Genomic DNA, 22,473 nt, shown 5'->3' with positions numbered 1-22,473 from the left:
CTTTTGCGTGATGTGTTGACGCTGATTGAGAAGTGTTGGCTAAATGGGGGAAAGAAAACAACAAAAAAAAGCGAGCTCTTTGAGAGAGAGAGAAATTCTTATGCGACCCAATGAGTCCGTATGCAGTCTACGCCGTAAATCAGTCAAATTTGTCATAATTTATAGCGAAATTCAAGCAAAATTAGTGTTAATTATATCACTTCCCCTATTTTGGACAAGGTTTTATGTGCCTTTTGGGCTAATTAAAACAAGTAAAAGCAACTTCCACTGCCAAAGAGAGCTTATATAAAAGCATTTCCACTCGAAGCTGAGCAACTTTCCCATGTCCGGGGCATCTTTCACCTTTCAGCTACGGAAGCCCACAGAAATCATCTCATTTCAGAGACACTTCAATACTCGAGACTCGAACAAAGCAAAGCAAAGCAAAGCAAAAGCAAATGACATAACCGCAAATAGTACTCGTAGTACTCGTAGCACTCGACTCATCCAAATAAAACAAATTGTGCGTTTAGGTACGTTCTCGCCCATGCCCAGCCCTGCCCTGCCCTGCCCCTACACACTCACAACAACATTGCTGATGGATCCGAACACTTTTAAATATTAATTAGCCTTGGCAGCGCTCCCCTCTAACCCCTCTGCTGGCCAATTACTCTGCCCCTCTCTACACTCTGAAGTGTGTGTTGAAGTGCGTAATGGCCGAGCTACCGATGGCTACAGATACATATCTGCCAGATACACGTTCTCTCGGATACAGACACCGATATAGTAGGAGTGGAGTGAGCCAACTAACTGCACGCATCTACGGCCAGAACGCAGCCCCATCTGCAGCCCCATCTTCAGCCACATACTTACTACTCGGTACTATCCAGCATAATTGTTAACGATTAGACAACACAACGCAACACAACACAAATCACGAACAAGCTGTAAACGCCAAGTATCTGCATCTGTGTCGTCTCATTTCTGCTGCGAGCCTTGTGTGAACCGAGCTTTGGAATTATTAAGACTAATATGTTTAATGCTGACGGAAGCAATATAGATAGATAGATGGCCAAAGCACGGGGCCACCACAAACGAGACAGCTGTGTGTAAATTAGCCCGCCACCCCACAACAACCCCACCAAACCCAAACCCAAAGCCAACTCCGACTACAACTCCAACCCCAACCTCAGGCAAAGTCATCAGCTAGACCCACGTCTGGACAGAGTCTCGGTTCCAGTCCCCCGACGCTTTGGCATGAATGACATGACAGACACACACTCGTGGCTGGGTGGCTGCTGACTGCTGGCTGCTAGCTGGTGGCGCTTGCGTGTTTGGCTACTGAATTTTTAAGCATTTTCAAGCGGGTTCGCCGTCTGTCGGAGGCTTCATTTACATGGCCAACGTTTTAATTAGCGGCTTAGAGGCTCCCAGATAGGGAGACAGGGCGCAGGAGATCTCCCAGATCCATTTAGATGAATGGCGGGAACACCCACAGTCCGATAAGTCAAGATAAGCAGCCGGCAAAAGCGGCATACGACGGACGACCGGCAACCGGCGACCGGCTTAAGTCCCAACGATTATATATTGCCCAATTATAGCAAATCTTTTATTGCCGATAAATTCGCAGGTTCATTAAACTCGGTAGGCCCCCCTGCTTACCCCTTTTTTTCTCGTTAACTGACTCAGGTGGCATCAGGTTGGAGGCACTTTGCGCCTTTGTTTGGTCTTATTTTAGCATTTGTTTTTGTCATTTGTTGTGGGGTGTTTGATCCAGCAGATCGAACCCATGCCTCCTCGCTGCCAATCTGTTTCGAGGAATGCATTTGGAATGAAGTTTTATGATGCAATTCCAACCATCTGGATATGTCCGTGCACCGATGGCATTGCATTGCTGTGGCTGCTGCGGCAATTGTGGCATTTCTGAGTAAGCCCCTGGATTGGGGTCAGGCTGCCTGCACGTTTGCATTGACTTTCATCGAAAGTCAAATATTTGTAGATCGCAAAAAAGGAAAAGTGTAACGAAAGGAAAATACAGCTACCAAAGCAAGCAGCAACCAGCTACCAGCAACCAGCTACGAGTACCACTGATTGTCAGCCACAAAATTCAATATTTGCTCATCCGTTCCCGAAAACGTTTGGCGTATTTTTCGGTGAATTTTGTGAAAGTGCAAAGGGGGTCAGTGCCAAGGGGGCAGCTCGAAATGGGCGTTTTGATGGCAGGCACTGGAGCATGAATGGGGGCGATTGGTTATGAACTGAAGCCGACATTCGAGTCAAGACTGTTGGCTACCTATTGAGTCACAACGAAAGCCAGAGTCAAGTGCTTCGAAGAAACTGTGCGAGGGGATTCCACAGAATTGTACTCAAGGTTCAGGCCAAATATTTCGCTTTTCCAGCTACTTTTCCCAGCCTCCCACAACCGCCTAACGATTCGCGGTCTGCATCTCACTTGCCAGATGATTTTTACCCGCTATAAACGAAAAAAACAAACAAACAAACACAGAAAACTTTCCAAGTGTCTGACAATTAGAGCAAACGATAGTTGTACGGATTCATAGATCGTTAATGATGGTATGGTAGCTTTAGCTTTATGGCCTTTTCCAGTGGCAGGAAGATTTCAGCACGTCTCCCGTCAAATGGTGGCACGAAAATTCTTTGGCCGTCTTTTTCGCCTTTTCGCTATTAATGATCGAGAAATAAGTTTTATTAATTGAAAACCAGTTGTTGGCCAGTAAAAAGGAAAAGCTAACGAAACAAAACATCAGCAATATCCCCCAGATCTCTGAGATTTGTTCGGGTACTCTACTGGATCGCATACTTATTGTAAAATAATTGTAATAAGTGCATTAATTAGCCGGCGAGCGGACGAGAAAGAAATCATTGGAAATGGAGTTAATTGCTCCGGTGGCTTTTATTGTTTTGGCCCGCCACAGAAACGGGCAAAAGCCAACTATTATTTTCAATTGGAATTTAATTTTTTTTTTTCGAATGGTCATTGTTTGTTTTTTGCTGGCCTAAACGGCCCCCAGAGTTTTTGCGAATTTTATTTCCATTATTTCTGATCCCATCTTGCGCGACCTTGAGAAGCACAGCAGAAGAAGCAAGGCAGACGAGGCAGTGTCTTAATGGCTCTGAAGACACACTTTGGGCGGTCGGGTCGGGTCGGGCGGGACGGGCCCTTTCCACGCTCAATGTCAATAAACTTAATTTCTGGAGAATTCATCTGGTTGAAGCGCGGCGAGGTCTCCCCCAGCCCAGCATCCTCCACATCCCGTCGCAGAGAGATCATCCAATGCCACGATCGGACCGCAGCGACACTTAAGCTGTTATCAATGTATCTATTTCCATTCCGTTTTATACTGCTGACTGGCCATTATTGTCTCTCATCTGCTGTCTCAGCCGTAAAACTTTAATTTCAATTGAAATAAGATAACCATCTCGCCTTCCAGGGCGGCCCCCACGCCACTCCACGCTGTGTCACTGTTTAAATGGTGCACATTGGTTTAGCCGGAACATGGTTTATTTTTACTTACCAGTAGCATATCTCACTGATATTTAATTATAGTTTCACAAAATAAAAGAAAAAAGAAGATTGTAAAAAAAAAGATTCCCGACGAGGATGGGATTCGAACCCACGCGTGCAGAGCACATTGGATTAGCAGTCCAACGCCTTAACCTCTCGGCCACCTCGTCATATGCGGCCTTGGCAGACAAATGCTGATTTGGTGCACCGCTTTGCCGGTAAAGCAACAGCTCCCCCTACCACATAGTTCTTATCATCATTGATAAGACCAGAACAGTTGTGAGAACTAAAATGATGATTTCTATGAACCCACATTTGTATATAGTTTTGTCCATTAAATAAGTGATAATTCAGCGAACCGCTTGTCACATCCACAAGTTCTAATGTTTGCACGCACTGCTTGCTATCGATAATAGTGTGCACGCCTACTGCTTTCTTAAGAAGTTGAAAGTTGGACCTACCCTCAGTAAGGGACGAGGTGGCCGAGTGGTTAAGGCGTTGGACTGCTAATCCAATGTGCTCTGCACGCGTGGGTTCGAATCCCATCCTCGTCGGAAGTTATTGTTTTTTTTATAAAAATTTGCAAAAAAATATCCTTGATTTAATTTAAAAGGGAACCAACAAATTTGCTTATATCAAGTTCATCTAGCTAATAAAAAAGACTATATTAGTTGTTTTATTTGTTCTTCTTCTATAAAAAAATGATAATATTTTACTAACTTACTTGCAAAAACTGCAACTCGACGAGGATGGGATTCGAACCCACGCGTGCAGAGCACATTGGATTAGCAGTCCAACGCCTTAACCTCTCGGCCACCTCGTCACTTGTCAGAGCTTCTGCGCAAGACCTAATTTCCAATAAACTTTTTGTAGTTCTTATCAAAGAACCCATATAGAAGCAACGGATTTGCAACTATTGAAATATTAACAGATATGATATACTTACACTTCCAAAAAAGATTACAATATACAATAATACGCTACCCCGGAAGTGTTTTCTCTGTATAAGTATTAATTCTTTAATTGTTTGTTTAAGAATTGTGTCAATGAAAAGGGGCAAACAAAGTGAATAAGCATTTTGCAAAGTATTTGTCTGTTTGCGGTTAAAGAAAGTAGCCAAGTAGTGGCTCGTGTGGGGGGGACCACAACTTAAGTGAAGCTTAAGATCCTACGATGTTCTACATATATGTACATATCTATATGAATGGGTAGATAGGTTTGGGCTAGATAGATTGGCAGGATTAGACTTGCAAAACTTAGAATCTTATACGACTTTGTTTACCATTTTTAATGTAAAATAAAGAAAAATTATCAAAGGGCTTGCTAATATCCATCTCAAAGTCTGACTTAGATCATAATTTTAATTGTGAAGCTGGGGAAAAATCTTGAATAACTTGAATCCAAAGCTTATAGGGTATTTTCCCATCCAATCGACCAGCTTTGAGCGCTCCTCGCACTCCATCAGTTATGTTATTCGTAGAGTAATTTGTTTGCTCAGCCATTCTCTGGAGGGCGACGTTCGAAGGGGTTTTCAATAATTCTCGGATTCTCTGCTGGCGATCGTGCTGCCTCCTGACCCAGTTCTCTGTTGATCTTCTGTCGTGGATTTCTTTTTATATCTCTCCTCTTTTTTTGTTTTTGTTTTTTTTTTTCTTCTCTGTCCAAAGTTTGGTGTAAAAAACAAAAGTGGTTTACTTTAGATGAGCCACGCTCGAGCAAGTGTGTCGGGGGGGCCCATTGGTTGTGGTTTTAGTGGTGCTGCTGCTGCTGGTACCAGTTCTGATGATGATTTAATATGAGACAGCTTCTACTTTTTTAAATATTCGCAGCTATGGCATTCGCAGATATTGGGCCTAGACCATTCCATTCTTGTGTCATCCAGCTGTCAGTTGGTGTTAATGAACCCTTGTCGCCCAGATAGCTTTTAGTTGTTTACGTTCCGAATGCCTATACGGATGCAGCGATACAGCCAAACGCCAGCATTGTCACCTAACGTGTGTCGCCTTCGGGTTCGTTAGGAAATGGGCCCAGGTTTTGATGATCCAAAGGCACGCGCGTTTTATATTTAGCCCCACACCAAGACAGTGTACGAGTGCAGTGAGTGGAGTCTCCAGTACGGGGCTAGTCACGTGCACAAGGACATTCCAAGGCTAATTACGTTGGCTTGTTGCAGGCCTCTTGGCCAGGCCAGGCCTGGACCCAACCGAACCGAACCGACTTGGGCTTGGTTTTGTTTTGGCTTTAATACGAGACGAGTGCTGTGCTGCAACAAACTCGTACAACACGAACCGTTCATTATTGTCGTTCGTCGCTGCTGTTCGTTGCTTGTACGGCTGCTGCTCGTACTTGCTGCAATCTGCGGCATGTATCTGTATCTTTTGCATCTGCGTGGTTGGTTGTCTCTCCAGCACCACTGCAGTGTGGCTGCTGCAGTGGCAGCCGCCGCTTAATTAGCTGCGTAATTTATTATTGGTCTAATCTCAACGCCAGCGCCGGCGCCAATGCCGCTGGCTTTGACAAATAAACAAATTATTCATATTAGAATATGTATTAATAATGCCTGCCAGCGTCAGCGGCGGCGGCGGCGGCGGCGTCGGCTCCAAGATGGTTTATCTGCTCATCTGGAATATCAACATAATTATGCATCTCTGGCAGAAAGAGTAGAGTGATGTGATGTGGCATCCCCTGCTCCCCTGCTCCCCTGCTGCTCTGCGTGCTGGTGCCACAACTATTCTATGACTGGCATTACTTAATCGTTGTGCGGACAATAAAGATGCACACTAAATATGCATGTTCCTGCAATCGCACAATTATGCCCAATTATGCCACTGGGAAGAGATCTTTAGCAGGAGCAACAGGTGCTTGAGCGCTGGAATGCCAGGCGGATATCATTGGCTAATGAGCCGCGCTCCAACTTCAACTTCAACTCCAACTCTAGATTGTTGTTCCTACTGCTGTTGTCTGTCATAAAAATTAAAATGCATAATCGCGGGCGTTCCGCAGAGGGCGCTTGTTATGTTATGGGCCCCAGACCTTAGATGATCGTACACATGTTGCCTTCCATGGTAATTAACATTGCTCGCGATTACTTTTTCTGCCATTTTTTGTCTGCCCTTTGCAACAATTGCATGTGCATGCTGAAAATGTGATATTGCCACTTGCCGCTGGCTTGGCTGGGCTTTGCTTGGGTTGGCTTGGGTTCGATGGGCAGGACGGAGATGACGGGGCAACCAGGTCTCGGGTCCCGGGCCATTCACATTTGAGGCTAATTAAGCTGGCGTTTAAGCCGCTAGCAATTAGCCGATTTATCACTTTCCACAGAGCCACCAAATCATAGGGAAAAAGGCGTTGGGAACAGCATTTGCAAATGCAAACAAAACCCTCTCTGCTTTGAGCCACAAATGCTGCACCTCAATGGCACCTCAGCGGCTTTGACTTATTCTGCGCAGCCGCAGCCAGTGGCCTGCGCGACGCAGACTGCGACTGAGAACGAGCAGAATCCAGCAGGCCTGATCCACCATATAAAGCGCGAATTCTGGCCGCGATCAAACTCATTTTCAGTTGAACGCGCCTGCTGTGCAGTCTGGACCAAACTTTTGTTGCCCATCACCGCACAGGACTTGGACTCCGGATCTTGATCCTGTTACACAGCTGAAGATCTCCGTACTAATTGGTGAGCACAGAGTAAACGTGAAGAAAGTGTCAAGTGAAGAGTGATGCAAGACAGAGGGCCAGAAGAGCCAATGTCCCAAGCTAATAATAATTAAGTATTCGCGTTGATAAAGAAGATTGTTTTGACAAATTGAGGATAAACTTATTTGAACTTCTAAATCTCGGAGACTTACTTACCATAAAAGTGTTAGGTCCAGCGATGATTTGAATTAAGTGGCTGAAGGAAACAGTTCCGATCAAAGCATTCTCAATCCCTAATGTAAATAAGGATGTTCAACTATCTGTCTTCTGAGCTTTGAGTTGTTCCACCTAACAAAGGTATTCCTTCAATTAATTGTAGCGTAAATTAAAAATTATATGCCTCTTAAAGATTGGCTAAATATTGCAGCTAGAAACTTAGCTGGTGCTCAAGTTTTTGATATCTTTTAGATGCACATCTCCCTCTGTCTCGGGTGTAAAGCTCTTCCCATTTCCAGTAGCGCCGCAGCGAGTCTCAACAAGCTCTCAAGCTAATCTAATTTTCTGGCCATATTTCTTCGTTGTCTGCACTTGTCGTGGGGTTGGGGGGTTGCGCTCGTTGCGCAATGCGAGTGTGAGAAAATGCCCCGAGGCATGCAAATCGAAATGAGATCGGGTGAAGATCAGCTCAGCGGTTCACTTAACCACCAACCAATCCCATGATCGTTTTACAGCTACTATCAGCAATGGGCCACCAGCACATTTGGGGCATTCTCCTGAGCATGTTGCTGCTGGAACAGATGTTGGCGCTGTCCGCAGCGGCCAATCTCGGGCAGCTGGTGAAGAAGCAGAGCCAACAGAAGCAACAGGGGCAGGTGTCGCAGACAGCGCAGCTGCAGCAGCTGCCGCAGCAACAGGTGCACGCCCAGCAGTATGTGCAGGATGCGCTCGCCGAGTCGCAGGAGCTGAAGAGCGACGAGGAGGAGGACCATGATCCCTACCAGATGCTGCAGGAGGGCAAACAGGAGTCCCGGCTGCCAGCCTCCTCCAACTACCCCTGGAGCGCCTATGCGGGCGCACAGGGAATGGCGAATCCCTATGAGAGCGTGCCCAAAATGATGCCCTTCATTGGCTACGCCCAGCCCGTGCTCATCCCATTTCCGCTCTACATAGCCCCCGATATGTTCTATCCCGCCTTCCCTGGGGCCACCAACGACCTCGAGGATGTGGTTATGTCGCGTGCCGCTGGCGGACGTCGTCCGGCTGCACCCCATTCATCGTCTCCGGCCCGGAACTCGCCCATCTACTACGTCCGCCTGCCGCCCACGCCGTACATGTTCGTCCCGAACATGCCGCCGAATCCCTTCGGCAATGGCGGCTTCTCCCCGCTGCTCACCTACCAGCCGATGCCCTCGTTCTCCACCTTCGGGTCCGTGTTCAATCTGCCCGTCAATTTCCTGGCCAACGGCAAGCCCAGCGGGATCTACCAGGTGAATGGATCGCCCAGCCCGGATCTGGGACAGTTGGCACCCGGCTACGGCCTGCGCCCGCCCACGCCCAGCAATCCCTTCCGGCCCATGTCCGCTCCGGCCGCCGGCTACGGACCCTCTCAGCAGGGCTTCGGACTCGCCTCCCTGCCAGTGCCGCAGCACGACTCCAAGCTGACCTCGCTGAAGCGTCCCTTCGTGTTCAACGGCCGTCCCGAGGACATCTACATCCTGCCCAACAACCTGAGTCCGCTGTACAACGATCAGAGCTACTACTGAGTGCAGCAGCTCACAGTCTGCCCCAGGCTGTGGCACCAACGGAAAGTATTATAGAACGCATTTATTAGATAGTAAGATGACATAAAATTTGAAATTAAAAAATTCTAAAAATGACCACATAATAAAATGTGCCTTAAGAATTGTTTTTTACTGGGAAAATGTACTAGACAATATTCAGATAAAAGTAAAATGGATTTAATGGAATCTAAAATATAGATTCTATATACAGAAAAGCGTTGGAAGAATATAAGATGTTCCTTTATGCTTTCCTTATTGTTAGTTTCGAAATGAAAACCCATTAAAAGCATTTCCATTCGAGAAACTAAACGAACAATAAATGTAAGTCTTGCTTATCTTTTGTATTTATTTAATTGTATATTTTTGGTCGAAAATATAGTGTGTATATGTAGGTATAAATTATGGTTTAAATATCGATTATGTATACATATACAGTGGAACTACGCTAACTGCAAGAGCCTTCTGTGTAGATTCAGAATGATTCACGGTCTATATTAAAGTCTCGCTAATTTTAATCACCGATGGCTGCCACCTGGGCAGTCTTCTTCTTGATATACTCCGGATCACCGAGATTGACGGCGCCCCCAAGCAGCTCCCCAGTCTTCATGTTGAATTCGTACACCCGGGGAATGCAGTTGGGAATGTTTACCTTCTGGATGGCCTCTTTGGAGATACCTGCGGCGAATGGACAAATGATTGTTGGGATTTAGGCAACTACCGGAAGTACTCACCTTCAATGTGCTTGACCAGGGCCCGGGTAACCGTTCCATGTACACAGATCAAGACCCTAGTGCCGTTGAGTACCTCCTGCTTGATCTCCTGCCACACGGGCTCCACGCGATCCACACACATGCCAAGGGACTCTGTCAGCGGGAACTGACCCGCCGGCACATCATCGAAGATGTGATTGTTTCGGATCGTGTAGTAATACCGATTTTCCAAATTAATGGCTGGTGGCACGTCATCGTAGCCGCGTCGCCAGGCCTGAACCTGATCCTCGCCATAGATATTCGCTATCTCACGCTTGCCAAAGCCCGTCAGATTCCCATAGTGCCGCTCGCACAATCGCCAGTCGGCCTTCACTGGCACATGGGCGCGATCCATATTGCTCAGTATCAGATCGGCGGTTTTTTTGGAGCGATCCAACACCGATGTGTACACCACATCGAAATCCAGTTGCGACTCGAGGAGCGCTGGGGTGGCCACCATGCAGGCCTCACGTTCACCTGGTTGGAAATGATGATGGAACTCGATTAGTATTATAGATCGTAGATCGTATTCGTATCACAGCTACCGTTCTCAGTGAGTGGCGCATCGTGCCAGCCGCAGAATTTGTTCTCCAGATTGAACTCGCTCTCACCGTGCCGCAGCAACACCAGACGATTCGTCTTCATCATGTACTGGGAACTGCAATGGAAATGGATTATTTTGTTAAATTAATTCCTTCGAATGAGCCCGATAGAACTGAGTTTTATTTCTCCTGGCGATGTGCTTCTGGTGTTTGGCTGATTTATCTCTAGCTGTGTTCCCTACTACAAGTACTATATCCATTATAAGGCTGCTTGATAATGCAGCTCAACAGATTAGTTGATGAGTGTTGGAGTATTGGGTGGGGGTGGTCCAAATCCTAATCTACCTCATGACTGGAGATAACGGTAGCTAAGTCGCGCTGGAGAATTTGAATGTGTGTGTGTGTGTTCACCTCAGCGCTGTCTATGCGATTGTTTTCGTTGCCGATGCCGATGCCAGTGCTGGGCTGGGCTGGACTCACACTCACGCGGCGGCGGCGGCAGCGGCGGCTCAGAAACCCCGACGAACGAACGACCGACAAGACAACAAGACGCGCATTCCGCACATATTTTCGGCTAGTGTACGAACGATAGTATCTGAAAGATACAAAACAAGAAGCGAGAGAAAAACGCGCGCTCCCAGAACATGACGAGACAAAACAGAATATAATTCGCATTATCTGATGTCCAGACAGCGGCAGCCAAACATACGCACACACACACGCACACGGCATTGTATACACCTTTTGCCCTCCCTCCCGTCTTTGCTTTTCGGTTCGCTTCGTTCATCTTCCTTTGTTTTGCTCGGCTCATTCTTCTCTCCAGTACGTGTTGCTGTTTTCCTGCATTCCATATTCGCATTCGAATAGATAGGTTTAATCGTGCCCGCGCCTAATTCTTGGCCCATCAATGGTACTCCAGCAACCGCCTTTCATGTGACCTTGATTCATTTGAGTCAATTCACGTTTTGTTTTTCGTTTCCATTTCCACAAACTTTTCATTCGTAGAAGACAATTTTTCTAATTTCACTTTCCAGAAAAAAACTTCCAAATGAACGCAGATTATAAAAAATACGTACATATTCTTGTGGATACAGCAAATAATGCTTGTCTACAAACACTGACCAGAGAGGTGACTATTTTCGTGTGATATAACAAAAAGAGAACAATAGAATTAAATCTAAATAGATTATAGAAATATAAATAGAACAAATCTGAACAAAAAAGAACCGGCTAGAGTCTATAGTAATCTTACCCCTGAAACATGTCATTGTTGGAATTATCAATGAAAATCAATATCAAAAGCAGGGGCTGGAATACCATTCATCTATTCTATCACTTATCCCCAATACTTACGCTTGGAACGCATGTTTATTGTTGTATTATTGTATTGTTGTGCTGTTGTTTGTTGTTGGTCGATTGTTACTAATTTGACGGATTTGTTTGCGGATACGTTACAGTTTGTTTTGCAAGAACTTCAAGATAGCCATTGTTCCGCCCGTTCCTGTCCAGCTTCTCTACTTCCTACAGTTTTCTGCTACTGCTGCTGCTGCCTCTTCTGCCGGCGCTTTGTACTAAGAAAAAATGCCTATTGGCAAACAATTGCTGATGTCGATGCGTCGAAACTCTCACTGGCAGTCGGTCGACAGCTGATGCTCTCTTGCACTGATTGCACTCGCACTCTGATTGCACTGCTTTGCGAACAGCTGCGATTGGAAAATCAATATTAACTGCAATTTAACTTTAAAAATAAATGATAATCAAACGCGGGCTCATGTTGTTATCTGCCAGTTGTAATAAATTTGGAAAAATTTTGTTTAGATATGATTTACCAGGCCTACTTAGTATTAAAATTTAATCGGAAAAACACATATGCTTTAGTCTCTAAGCTCTTAAATTCGATCCTCAAAAGACCTGCTATAAATTAAACCGTTTACTACATAAAAGCCAGCGAGAAATGTAGAGAATATTAAGATCGCGAAATTATATCCTCAGATAAGGTATATTAATGGAAAAGGGTTTCAGCACTATTTATTTTGTTTTTTGAATTTCAGATTTCTTTGCAGTAAAAGTCTGTTAAACTACCAACTTTCAAAATATACGTTTACTCCGCACTACGAACGGCAACTTTCTGCTTCAATTATTGCTATGAAAAAAAGCTCTTTCACACAGAGCAGCTCTTTATAACAAAAACTCTGGATATCAAATAAGCCTGCAAGCGAAATGATTAAAATAAATGCAGCTGAAAGCTGTTGGCAATACGCTTATGTTTCGAAAGTTATGCCATTATTTTGCACCATATGTATAATTTGTATTAATTGTAAAAGAACCTGCTGAAAAGGTTGTGCAACAGCCAAACTTAATTTACTCTGCCCTTCTGCCCACAACGATGATTTAACAAATTAAAAGAGGAACTCAAGAAGTCATAAAAATCGCAACTATTCCATGTGCATAATGTAATTGTAATTCTTTCTCTGACCTTGAAATATTTTAAATCAGTTTTCTGTTATCTTTTTTAGCTAATTGAAAATGTCCAATATCCAGATATTATATGATTTATACAAACAAAATATGAATTGGTATTGCCATGTCTCACAATCTCCAGACTGACTTTTTACTGTCTTCAGTAGATTTTGTAAACAACATTTTTATTCCCATTGATTTCTGTAAAATATAATACTCATTCATCTCTCTTTATGTATCATCATTATGATTATGATTATTTATTTCATCTGCTGTATCCCACATTACCCCTCTCTCTCCCCATTATCTCGGTTGAACAAAGTCTTTAGGTTACGGCACCGACTACCAGAGGTATAAGCCCGTCGAGACCAGATAACCATCTCCTCGAGAGCTGCTACTGCTGCTCCGTCGAGCGTTTGACAATGTTGCTCTCAGTGGAGGCCCTTTTGGTCCGCCAGTATAAAGGTTTTGGCCAACTCTGGCCATGGCTCAGTCTGCAGAGAAACGTGCGTGGATATCTTTGGTGTGGTACGGATCGTGTCTTGAGTCTAGTATCTATCAGTGGTGTGTGCGTGGGTGGGTGGAAAATGCATTTTCCTGCTTTTGATGACTTCTATCAGCGACTTCTGTTTCTGCTGCCATTTGCCACAAGTGAGTATTGATGCATTGGAAACGGAATAATCATAACGGATGTGTCTGCAAATCAACCAAGTGTAACCAAAGAATAGATACGTATCTGCAAGAGATTGCCGATTCTGCAGTGGATCTCCTTGATATTGAGACGCCAGACAACGATCGAAGCCGATATCTACCATCTCCATCCCCCTTCCCCCGTGGTGGGCGCTGAAGCATAAGAGACATGACCACTGTCTATCCCCCCACCACCGTCCATTTTTAGGCCTAGCCCTAGGCAATTGTGATTGCGTAGCTACGCAGACGGTCTGGGTCTGGGGAGAGGAATTTATGAGCCATCTCCAGGCCAAAGTGTGCTGAACCCTCGTGTGTCACACTCAACGCCCATATAACTGACGGATCTCGCATCGTCTAATGGATAGCAAACAATCCGGTGGCTTGTAAATAATAATAATAATTAAATTTGCATGCCCAATTGCTCCACGAAAGCCAATGAGCGCGTCAATCGCGCAGGCGGAGTAGTAGATGTCGCAGTCGTAGTCGTAGTCGAACCCACAGATGCAAGATGGGTGAAGATGGGTGGCGTTTCATTGTTATAAAACCGGCCGCGAAACAATGTAAAGAAACGAAAAGGAATGCCCATAATCTGCCCCCAAAATAAAGCAATTAAGCCTCACTTAAAGCTAAATCAGCGACTCTGCGAAATGGCTGGTGAGGAAATGGCGCTGAGAGACTTCCAAATCGCTTGCCAAGTGACCAGGCCACAGCAAAGATTACAAACATAATGGAAGCAGTAGCAGTAGATTGCAGTGACCAATGGATGATAAATATAGCGATCAGATGATGAATATAAATCTTCATGCTAATGGGAATATTTATAATTCAACTGAGAGATATTTTCCTTGTAGATTTTGGTATTCCAGAGCGCAGCTTCACATACAATGCACCCCATGAGTGGAAGGACACGTTTCCCCAGTGTGGCGGCGCAGAGCAGTCACCGATTGCCATCAGTAGGCACAAGGTGATACCCATTGGCCTGCCTCCCTTGCATTTCTTTCGATACGACGAGCCCTTCGATCAGCTCTTGAGCGTACACAACAATGGACACACAGGCAAGCAAAATGATTTATAGCGAAATCCACTCGAATTATGTAAATTTTAGTTCATTTTTCCGTACCTACGACTGTGTTTGGGGAGCGTCCCAGTGTGACTGGCGGTTTGCTGCAGGACTTTTACGAGGCCCGGGACGTACACTTCCACTGGGGCTCGCAGCAGAGCAAGGGTTCGGAGCATTTGCTCAATGGCCGGCGCTACGATCTGGAAATGCATATTGTGCATCGCAACACCAAGTACATCAGCGATGAGGAGGCGCGCAACAACACCGACGGTCTGGCTGTGCTGGCAGTGCTCTTCAAGGTGGTGCGGGTGAGTGAGGAGCAGCGAGCAGCACGGGGCTGTCACGGGGCTCGAAAAACTAATGCCAAAACCATTATCCAACGGCAGACAGGACCCACCTTCTACCAGCCAGGACTCAATGAGATATTTGGTTCGCTGCTGCACCTGGGCGACTTCAACAGCACCTATGCACCTCCAGTTCTGATCACACTCGAATCGCTCTTGAGCAATCTGGATCGGGGCAACTTTTACAGCTACAAGGGTTCGCTGACGACGCCGCCCTGCTCCCCCGCCGTGCTGTGGCACGTGTTTGCCGAGGTGCTGCCCATCTCCTACCAGGATCTGCCAAAATTCTGGCAGCTACGCAACCGCCAAGGCCGACCATTGCTCAACAATTTCCGGCCACTGCAGTCGCAGGAGACGCGACAAATCTTCCATCGACGGCCAGCGGATCAGCAGCTGCTCTGGTTATAGCTAAAATAATTAAAGATAATTGTATATAAATCTATACTTTATTTGGGAAGAGATCGTTGGCGTCATTCAGTTCGCATCTGGTCTATTTATGGCCATTTCTGAAGCGAGCCAGGAGCCTGGCCAGCAGCCCAAGCTGGACGGCGCAGAGGAGTTTGTTCAGTGCTGGGCATCGAGGCAGAAGCCCCAATGGCAGTTGTTGTGCCGGGCGCGAGATAAACTTCATCTGTCGGGGCTGGTGCAACACGATGGCCAAATGCTTAAGCTGGTTGCCAGCTCTCAGCGTCGCCTGCTCCGGCTTCCGTATTGCCACGGGCCAGTTTAGACAGGGCGCAATGCAACAGCTCGCTGGCATGACCTGGGTGTGGTACTCGCGTTCTCGACCGTCGAAGGGTGGACGCGGTATGCGGACACGAGGATTGAGTGGGGGATTGAAGGGCGGCTTGACCACCACCTTGCGACGCGACTGATGCCTGTTGGACCTCCGCCTCGCAAGGTCGTGCTCGAGACTGGTATCCATCGGCGGATTGGACTGCAGGTCGGGCTCCTTTAGGAAGGGATTCTTACCCTTGTAGCCAACTTTCTTTTCCTGATCATTGCGCAGCTTGTTTCGCAGCTTCTTGGTCACCTCGTCCGCCTTCATCTGCTCTTGCTCCTTCGGCGTTTCCTGGCTTCCAGCTGGTTTCTCCGTCTTGGCTGTCGTGTTGTCTCCCCTTGCGGCTCTTGGATAATCCACCCATTCATAAGAGTGCATCTGCTTTTGCTCCTGTCGCTCCTTCGGATGTTCCTGGGCAGCAGGTTTCTCTGTCTTGGCTGTCGATGGTGTCGTTTTGTCCTGCGTTGCGGCTCTTGGATCATCCAACCATTCATAGTAGTTCATCTGCTTTTGCTCCTGTCGCTCCTTCGGGTGTTCCTGGGCAGCAGGTTTCTCAGTCTTGGCTGTCGATGGTGGTGTGTTGTCCTCAGGAGCAGGTTTAGGCTCTTGTGTTGCGACCCTTGGATCATTCACCAATTCATATGCGTGCTCCCGTTGATTCTGATGGGACTTTGGTGTCGATTTCTTCAAGATAGGCAACGGCTTATATCGTTCCACTTTAATTGTTGGTGGCTCTACCTTCTTGGTGGGTTTCGGTTTTTTGCCTCTCGTCAAGAAATGCGGCATGAATTTTTTCACATCAATTGTTGGAGCCTCTGCCTGCTTTATGGCCTGCTGATCGCCTGGTGATGGCGGTTTGGATACATCTATGGTTGCTGGTGGGATATCCACGGCTCCTTTCTGGCCGCGCGCTGCCTTCAAACTCTCATCTGTTTGTTGTGGTGCTGGTGGCTCCGTATCAGCGTTGAACTGGATGGGCAAGTCCTTGCGGTGTGGCTGCAGCTCCTGGGGCGTGAGCGGCAGTGTCTGCGGCGATGGTGGTGGAATCGTACGCGGTGTAACCTGAAACTGGGGCGAGCCTTCGGCAATTTTCTGACGTTTGGGCATTGGCGGAGGCGCCTTTGCCGGCGTTTGCTTTGGCGCAGGCATTGGCGTCTGCGGCTGTTGGGTATCACGTTTCTTTTGGCCAGTCACAGGATCGAGGGCCAGTGGCTTAGCCTCGACGGATTCATGGCTCTCAACGGAATTGCCAGAAGCCTCGGGCCCACGGGGTGCCTCTTCCATATGCTGCTGGAATATGTCTTGCAGCCGCTCGTTGAGCATCTCGAGCTTCTGCTGGTCACTTTTCTTGTTCACGTAATACTCCGACAAACGCTCGTCCCCGTCCACTGGCTTGCTTTCGGTTTCCGGAGTTTCTTTGTTGTGCAGCCAATCCCATTCGTGTTCGCCCTTGCCGGTGGTAGGTGTCGGCGTCGTCGTGTGCCCCTTGCCATCCTTCTTGTCGAAGCTAAAGAAACGCAGGTTGGCTTCATCGGGGCTCTGGTGTGGTTTCTTTTGACCCCTCTTTGCTGGCCTCTGACCATCGTTCTCCCGCTCTTCTGCCAGCACCTTTATACTGTCTGCCACTTCCTCATCCCCAGGGACCAGCTCCTGCTTGCCTTCTCCCTCGTTCTTCAACAAAATGCTGGTACCTTCCATCTGTTCTGCCAACTCGAGTTTCTGCTCATGATGGTGCTGCAATTCACGTCTGATCAGCTCCTCAGCACTAAGATACATATTCTCTTCGGTCTGTGCGTGTTTCGGTGGTCTTTCCTCCGCCTCCACTTGCTTCCACTTCTCAAAGTTCTCTTCCGTCAGGCTGTCCCTGTCTTTCTGTTCCCTGGCTGCCGCCTTGTTGTCCTCCATGGACTCTGACACTTCAACGTCCTCTGTCTGTTCATGCGGATTATCTTCGGCGCAAATCTGAAGATTCTGTAAAGGTTTAGGGGGAGACATGTACCGCCAGGTTTGCGTATATTGTTGCCCGGTCTCAGTGTCATCAATTCTGGATAGCCTGTCCTTCTTCGACTTTGTCAGTAAAATTGACTCGAAACGTTCTTTGTCCTCGAGACTGTTGAAAACAAATTTATGCTCAGGCCCAGCTTCTGGCTCCTGCTCTGAGGCGACTTTAAGCTCATGACTATTTTCGTCTTGGTCTTTCACAGGCTCCTCGCGCTTCTGGTTTTCATGGTCTTCAGGAGTACGGGAAATGGTTGCCTCGCCAGGTTTGGTCTGCTCATGTTCCAGAGTTTCGGCTTGCTTCAAATTGGCGTTTTCCGTTGGACTTTTTGGGTTTTGTTGCTGCGTGTTTTCCTTGACATTCGAAGTTTCAGCTTTGCTTGCCTTATCCACATCGGTTTTGTTTTGTTTCCCAGGTTCCTCCGATGCATTGTCATTTTTCTTGGACTCGGGCGTAGAATCTTCCCTACCTTTAGAGGTAAAAGCCTCGATTTGTTGTCGTATTTCTTTGGTGTATGCCAACGATGGCTTTACTAGTTTTTTGGGAAAAACTTCGTCACCGTTTTGATTGGCCTTCGAAGAAGCTGTGATAGCTGCTTCATTTTGTTTCCCCGTCATGGGCTTTATATTCAGGGCCTGGAACGTGTTGATGTACGGCCTGGGGCGCATCTCCACGGATTCATCTACAGCTTTCACTTTTTTCGTTTTCGTATCCTGGAATGGCGGTGGTGATTCGCCCTTGGTGCCTTTGTTGCCTTTGTCGTCGCTCCCTGTGATCATTGGTGGTGGCTGATCCCTTAGCCAGGTTTTGTCAACAGGCAACTCCTTCTTGGTTTTTTCTGTCAACTTTTCAGCATCCGAATGCTCAGTAAATCCGATGCTGCCTTGGCCCTCATCGGAACCCGTGGTGGAGCCGACAATGTTGTCGTTTTCTCCAGAGCCCTGAGTCCCGGAGGCAACGGTGGGTCTAGTGGAGTCGCTGGACTCCAGCCAACAACTTATCTGTAGTCCCTTCTGTTCATTTACTTGCCAGGGATCGGTCGGTGGCTGCCTTTTGCCTTGGTTTGCATTATAGACCGAATTCCAGCTGCCGTTTTCCTGCAGTTCCCGAAAGCTTTTCTTTTTTACCGTCTCAGCCAGGGCCTTTTCCAAGGCCGCTATAGGTTCGGGCCGTTGTTCCAATACTTTCTCGAGACTATCATCCATGGTAATCACTTGGGACAGGAATTGTGAAAAGGATAAGCTGCTGCTAGGGATAAGGGAAGATGAACATGCGGCCAGTCAACATATGTGGATGTACTCCGCCTACCTCAGGTCTGGGTGAGTGCGCAGTGTGTCCAGTATTGTCTCCGGGTCCACCTCGTTCTGGCAGATTTGGTGTATGGCCGTAAAGAGGGGAAATCTGTGGGTGGCGCACATGATGGTTAAAATCTGTTCGTTCAAGGGCCACGGAGGGCCACGGGGGGCCACTCACTCATCCTGCATGTCCTGCTCCTCCAGAAAGGCGTTCAGCTCGGCGGCCACCAAGGGGCCGAGCAGCTTGCGGCCATTTAACAGATTTGACTCAATCTCCTGAATGGTTTTTCCAGAGGTGATGAAACTTTTGGCAAAGGTGACATTCTTGTCGACTGCCGGGCATAAAATTACAAGAATGGAATGGATGGATTAGGAGCTATTTCAACTCTACATTGTTTGTGTACCCACCATAGGTGGAGGCCACCGAATTGGCCACAGCGCAGCTCTCAAAGAATGTGGACATTTTGGCGGTGGGGTAGAAGGCCATTGTGAATCGCATCATCTCCTTGACACCCAGGTGAAGGGCAGCCACTCGAGCATTTTCGCCCAATTTCAGGCCATCAACGAAGCCCGCACCCAGGGCAATGATATCCTTCAGCGTGCCACACAACTCCACGCCATCAACGTCGTCAATGGCAATCACCCGGCAGTTTTCTGTTTGAAGCAACTCGGTCAGCAGCTGTGCATCATCGTCATTGTTGCATCCAATTGTCATCTCACAGAGCTTTCCCTGGGCCATCTCCATGGCGCTATTGGCCGTCATCATGGAGTAGCAGGGTATGTCCAAGTGCTTGCTAATCGCACTCGAGTACAGATCGATTTCGCCATCCGAAACGTGAGCCAGACCCTTGACCATGGACAGGGCGATGGCGTTCTTCTTCACCTTACCGGCCAATATGTTGCAATATGATCTAACAAAGTGCTGTGGCGTGGCAAATATTATAATATCGGCATTCTGGGCAGCCTCCAATAAATCATTTACTGCAATCTGCAAAAGCAAATAATTGATTAATGTGCACTACCCCTGCCCTGCGCTGCAGCACTCTCTCACCAAATTCTCGGGCAGCCTAATGCCAGGCAGATACTTGATATTCTCGTGGCAGTTGTTCATCACCTCTGAGAGGTATTTGCTGCGAACCAGCTCGTCATAGACATAGATGTGCGCACGGCTATCAAAGCCCTCCATCTGCTGAACATTGTTGCTCACAGAGGCTGCAATTGCCGAGCCCCTGAAATAGAAGTAATTAGTAATTAGGAAACATTATGGCCACCCCAGCCCAACACCTACCAGCTCTCAGACCCAATGATGCACACTTTCAGCTTTCCGACCATCTTCCCTTTAGCTCATTAATTTCCGTCTTTAAATTGTGTTTACGGGCAATTTTAGACCAAAGCGCGACCAAATGATTGCCAACGATAAAATACGATTTGGAATTTATTGTTAAATTTGGGGATCTTATTCTGAAGTGTGAAACATGGCTGAATGTTCCCGTACATTTAACTCGCCACCTACTTTACGTGCATGGATGTGAGTGAGCTCTGCCCCCGATGGCGGCACCTCTGGCTTGTGCCTCGACTTTGGCTTCCTGCTCGGAAATGGCACGGATCTCGAACTCGGTGATGATTTGGGAAATGCGACTCTTGGCCTCGGATGCCAGTTTGGGCGGCAGGCCCTTGACGCTAATGCAGGCACTCTCAAAGAACAAATCGTAGCTATTGCGTTGCTCCACGGGGGCAGAAGGCATACTGATTGATGTGGGTAGTAAAGCTGCAGCAGTATAATCAGTCTGACCCACAGCTGGCGACACTTTCTGAAAGAAGGCCGACAGTTCATCACGGTTATGCGCAATTCTCTGTAACAGCTCCTCGCGACTCTGTGGCGCTGGCTTCATGTAGGGATGCGATTGGCGTTTCAGAGCCATGGCGAAGCGTTGATTACGCGGCAGTTGGTTTCGTTGATTGGCTAATTCCGGCTGCAAGTAAACGGAGATTAGCTAGGCTCTCCAACAATGTCAGCAATAACACTCGGCACAAACCTTTACATCGGTTTGTGCATCTTCCAAGTGTATGTTTTCCTCGTTCTTTATTGTCTTTATCTCGTATACATTTCCATGTGTCCACATTTGTCCGGTTTGGTTAATGAGATTGGCGCCTTGAGGTGGATATTTATTTCCACCAAGATAGCTAATTTTATTGAAATTGATTGAATTGTAAGAAGATATTGGTTTATTTTAAAAACGCCAAACGGCAAAACCTTGCCAAAATCACGAAAAAATATAGTACACGGTCACGCTGTAAGAAGTGTGACCAGATAAAATATCCATCAATTGCTAAGGAGAGTTAACCCACTTAACACCCCTTTTAAAAGTTGAGCACCCTTTGTTCAAAGACATTATAATATAATAATAATATAATAATTGTTATTATTTGTCTTTGGTTAAACCGTGCAAAATAATAGTGTTTAAAAATTCATCTTGTATATTATGCTTCCTCTTCACTGCAGCTCACCCGCGTTCGGAAGTGCATGTGCATAAATATCATTTATCAATTTGATAGTCTGCATACTTAATATTTTGAACAATCATATAATATATAATACATACTTTATTAGACTATAAATATTTTGTACAAATTGTGAATATTTCCGGGCCTGTTCTATTCTACTATGCCTCAGGATCGGAATTGTCTTGAATTTGATCGATGGACAATTGCAGAAAATCTGCAAATGCATTTTAAATGCACCTACGCTTCATTACGCATGAAATGTATCAATCCATGCTGCTCGAGAAACTCCTGCGCCTTCTCGGGCCAGTTGGTGTTATTCAAAGAACGCGGACTTGGATGCGCCAAACGCAGCAGCGTTTTGCAGTGGTCCGAGCGCTTCAATGCTTGATACACATAATCACCCACAGCCACCACCACCTGGGGCTTGACAATCAGCAACTGCTTCTCCAAGGCATCCAGGCAAACGTCACGGATCTGCCGCTTGTATGGACCCTTCAGCTCAGTCGGTGTTATGTTGCGCCCGGCAGCATCAAAAAAGGCAAGTGGACAAAAATTGTGCACAAAACATTGCCGCGAAAATATGTCCAGCCGACCGCCCGCCAACCGTAGAAATAGCTCCCACAAGCGCACCCCACTGCGTTCTTGCGTTTTGCACTCCAAGCCCACAACTGGTCGCTTAGGATGGAGTACAGGCGGCCTGCCCACCTCTCCGGAGATCTCCATTAGCTCGCTCACCGTGCGCACATTGCCAAAGGGAATCTAAAAGAGGATTTTGGGTAAATTTCTAATGGGAGCCAAGCTGAGCTGAACCTACTCCCGTCTGCAGCATTCCAGTTGGTCCCGGATTCATGCCTATGAACATGACGTTCTTCGGTCCATCTAGAAAGCGTCGCAAATAAGCGCAGTGCAGGGACGACGCATACTCCACGGGATTGTATGTGCAGGCAATGGTCGGCGGCGTTTCCAAGGATAACAGCACCTCATTCAAGCTGCATTCATTGTTGTAGAACTGCTCCCACAGTGGCTGGGCAAACAGAGCGGATGTGGTATCTGCACTCCTGGCTGGTTTCTTGGGCTCTGCCTCGGACAGTCCCGCCGTCTGCAGGGCCAGCTTTCGCTTCAACATAAC

The 22,473-nt window shown here is 47.0% G+C and overlaps 6 protein-coding genes, 1 long non-coding RNA gene and 3 other non-coding genes across 13 annotated transcripts; 4 read left to right on the top strand and 6 right to left on the bottom strand.

Moving 5' to 3' along the window:
- Positions 1 to 3,593: 3,593 nt before the first annotated feature.
- Positions 3,594 to 3,675, bottom strand: Trnas-gcu. The gene has a single exon. It is a non-coding gene; the product is annotated as a tRNA-Ser (tRNA).
- Positions 3,676 to 3,977: 302 nt separating this feature from the next.
- On the top strand, positions 3,978 to 4,059 carry Trnas-gcu. Its single transcript has one exon. It is a non-coding gene; the product is annotated as a tRNA-Ser (tRNA).
- Positions 4,060 to 4,246: 187 nt separating this feature from the next.
- On the bottom strand, positions 4,247 to 4,328 carry Trnas-gcu. Its single transcript has one exon. It is a non-coding gene; the product is annotated as a tRNA-Ser (tRNA).
- A 2,743-nt stretch (positions 4,329 to 7,071) lies between these two features.
- On the top strand, positions 7,072 to 9,044 carry LOC111069575. Its single transcript, XM_022359688.2, has 2 exons — positions 7,072 to 7,178; positions 7,870 to 9,044. Exon 2 carries the CDS (start codon positions 7,882 to 7,884, stop codon positions 8,899 to 8,901), a length of 1,020 nt encoding a protein of 339 aa, XP_022215380.2. The 5' UTR covers positions 7,072 to 7,178; positions 7,870 to 7,881; the 3' UTR covers positions 8,902 to 9,044.
- A 205-nt stretch (positions 9,045 to 9,249) lies between these two features.
- Positions 9,250 to 12,011, bottom strand: LOC111069584 (2,3-bisphosphoglycerate-dependent phosphoglycerate mutase). 4 transcript variants are annotated; one of them, XM_022359719.2, is made up of 4 exons: positions 11,564 to 12,011; positions 10,214 to 10,326; positions 9,651 to 10,145; positions 9,250 to 9,594 (listed from the first exon to the last, which is right to left on the bottom strand). In XM_022359719.2, exons 2-4 carry the CDS (start codon positions 10,314 to 10,316, stop codon positions 9,431 to 9,433), a joined length of 762 nt encoding a protein of 253 aa, XP_022215411.1. In that variant the 5' UTR covers positions 10,317 to 10,326; positions 11,564 to 12,011; the 3' UTR covers positions 9,250 to 9,430. The 4 variants fall into 4 exon arrangements, with proteins under 4 accessions (XP_022215411.1, XP_022215402.1, XP_022215419.1 ...); XM_022359710.2 differs by having other exon boundaries at positions 11,666 to 12,011; XM_022359727.2 differs by lacking the exon at positions 11,564 to 12,011 and adding an exon at positions 11,287 to 11,345.
- LOC111069604 lies at positions 11,571 to 12,891 on the top strand. Its single transcript, XR_002607291.2, has 3 exons — positions 11,571 to 12,207; positions 12,262 to 12,663; positions 12,727 to 12,891. It is a non-coding gene; the product is annotated as an uncharacterized LOC111069604 (long non-coding RNA).
- A 260-nt stretch (positions 12,892 to 13,151) lies between these two features.
- Positions 13,152 to 15,194, top strand: LOC111068623 (carbonic anhydrase 2). Its single transcript, XM_022358241.2, has 4 exons — positions 13,152 to 13,321; positions 14,212 to 14,415; positions 14,466 to 14,728; positions 14,807 to 15,194. The coding sequence occupies exons 1-4, from the start codon at positions 13,258 to 13,260 to the stop codon at positions 15,170 to 15,172; spliced, it is 897 nt and encodes a 298-aa protein (XP_022213933.1). The 5' UTR covers positions 13,152 to 13,257; the 3' UTR covers positions 15,173 to 15,194.
- Positions 15,195 to 15,196: 2 nt separating this feature from the next.
- On the bottom strand, positions 15,197 to 20,318 carry LOC111068614 (titin). The gene is made up of 6 exons (XM_022358219.2): positions 20,128 to 20,318; positions 19,891 to 20,068; positions 19,248 to 19,827; positions 19,018 to 19,171; positions 18,853 to 18,945; positions 15,197 to 18,792 (listed from the first exon to the last, which is right to left on the bottom strand). The coding sequence occupies exons 1-6, from the start codon at positions 20,169 to 20,171 to the stop codon at positions 15,255 to 15,257; spliced, it is 4,587 nt and encodes a 1,528-aa protein (XP_022213911.2). The 5' UTR covers positions 20,172 to 20,318; the 3' UTR covers positions 15,197 to 15,254.
- Positions 20,319 to 20,351: 33 nt separating this feature from the next.
- LOC111068626 lies at positions 20,352 to 21,109 on the bottom strand. Its single transcript, XM_022358256.2, has 2 exons — positions 20,876 to 21,109; positions 20,352 to 20,812 (listed from the first exon to the last, which is right to left on the bottom strand). The coding sequence occupies exons 1-2, from the start codon at positions 20,960 to 20,962 to the stop codon at positions 20,354 to 20,356; spliced, it is 546 nt and encodes a 181-aa protein (XP_022213948.2). The 5' UTR covers positions 20,963 to 21,109; the 3' UTR covers positions 20,352 to 20,353.
- A 329-nt stretch (positions 21,110 to 21,438) lies between these two features.
- On the bottom strand, positions 21,439 to 22,472 carry LOC111068133 (single-strand selective monofunctional uracil-DNA glycosylase). The gene is made up of 2 exons (XM_022357491.2): positions 22,159 to 22,472; positions 21,439 to 22,103 (listed from the first exon to the last, which is right to left on the bottom strand). Exons 1-2 carry the CDS (start codon positions 22,468 to 22,470, stop codon positions 21,582 to 21,584), a joined length of 834 nt encoding a protein of 277 aa, XP_022213183.1. The 5' UTR covers positions 22,471 to 22,472; the 3' UTR covers positions 21,439 to 21,581.
- Between the last annotated feature and the right edge of the window lies 1 nt (position 22,473).

Source organism: Drosophila obscura, unplaced genomic scaffold (assembly GCF_018151105.1).
Source record: "Drosophila obscura isolate BZ-5 IFL unplaced genomic scaffold, ASM1815110v1 contig_150, whole genome shotgun sequence".
Lineage (NCBI taxonomy): Eukaryota > Metazoa > Arthropoda > Insecta > Diptera > Drosophilidae > Drosophila > Drosophila obscura.
This window is presented reverse-complemented; position numbering and strand designations above follow the sequence as displayed.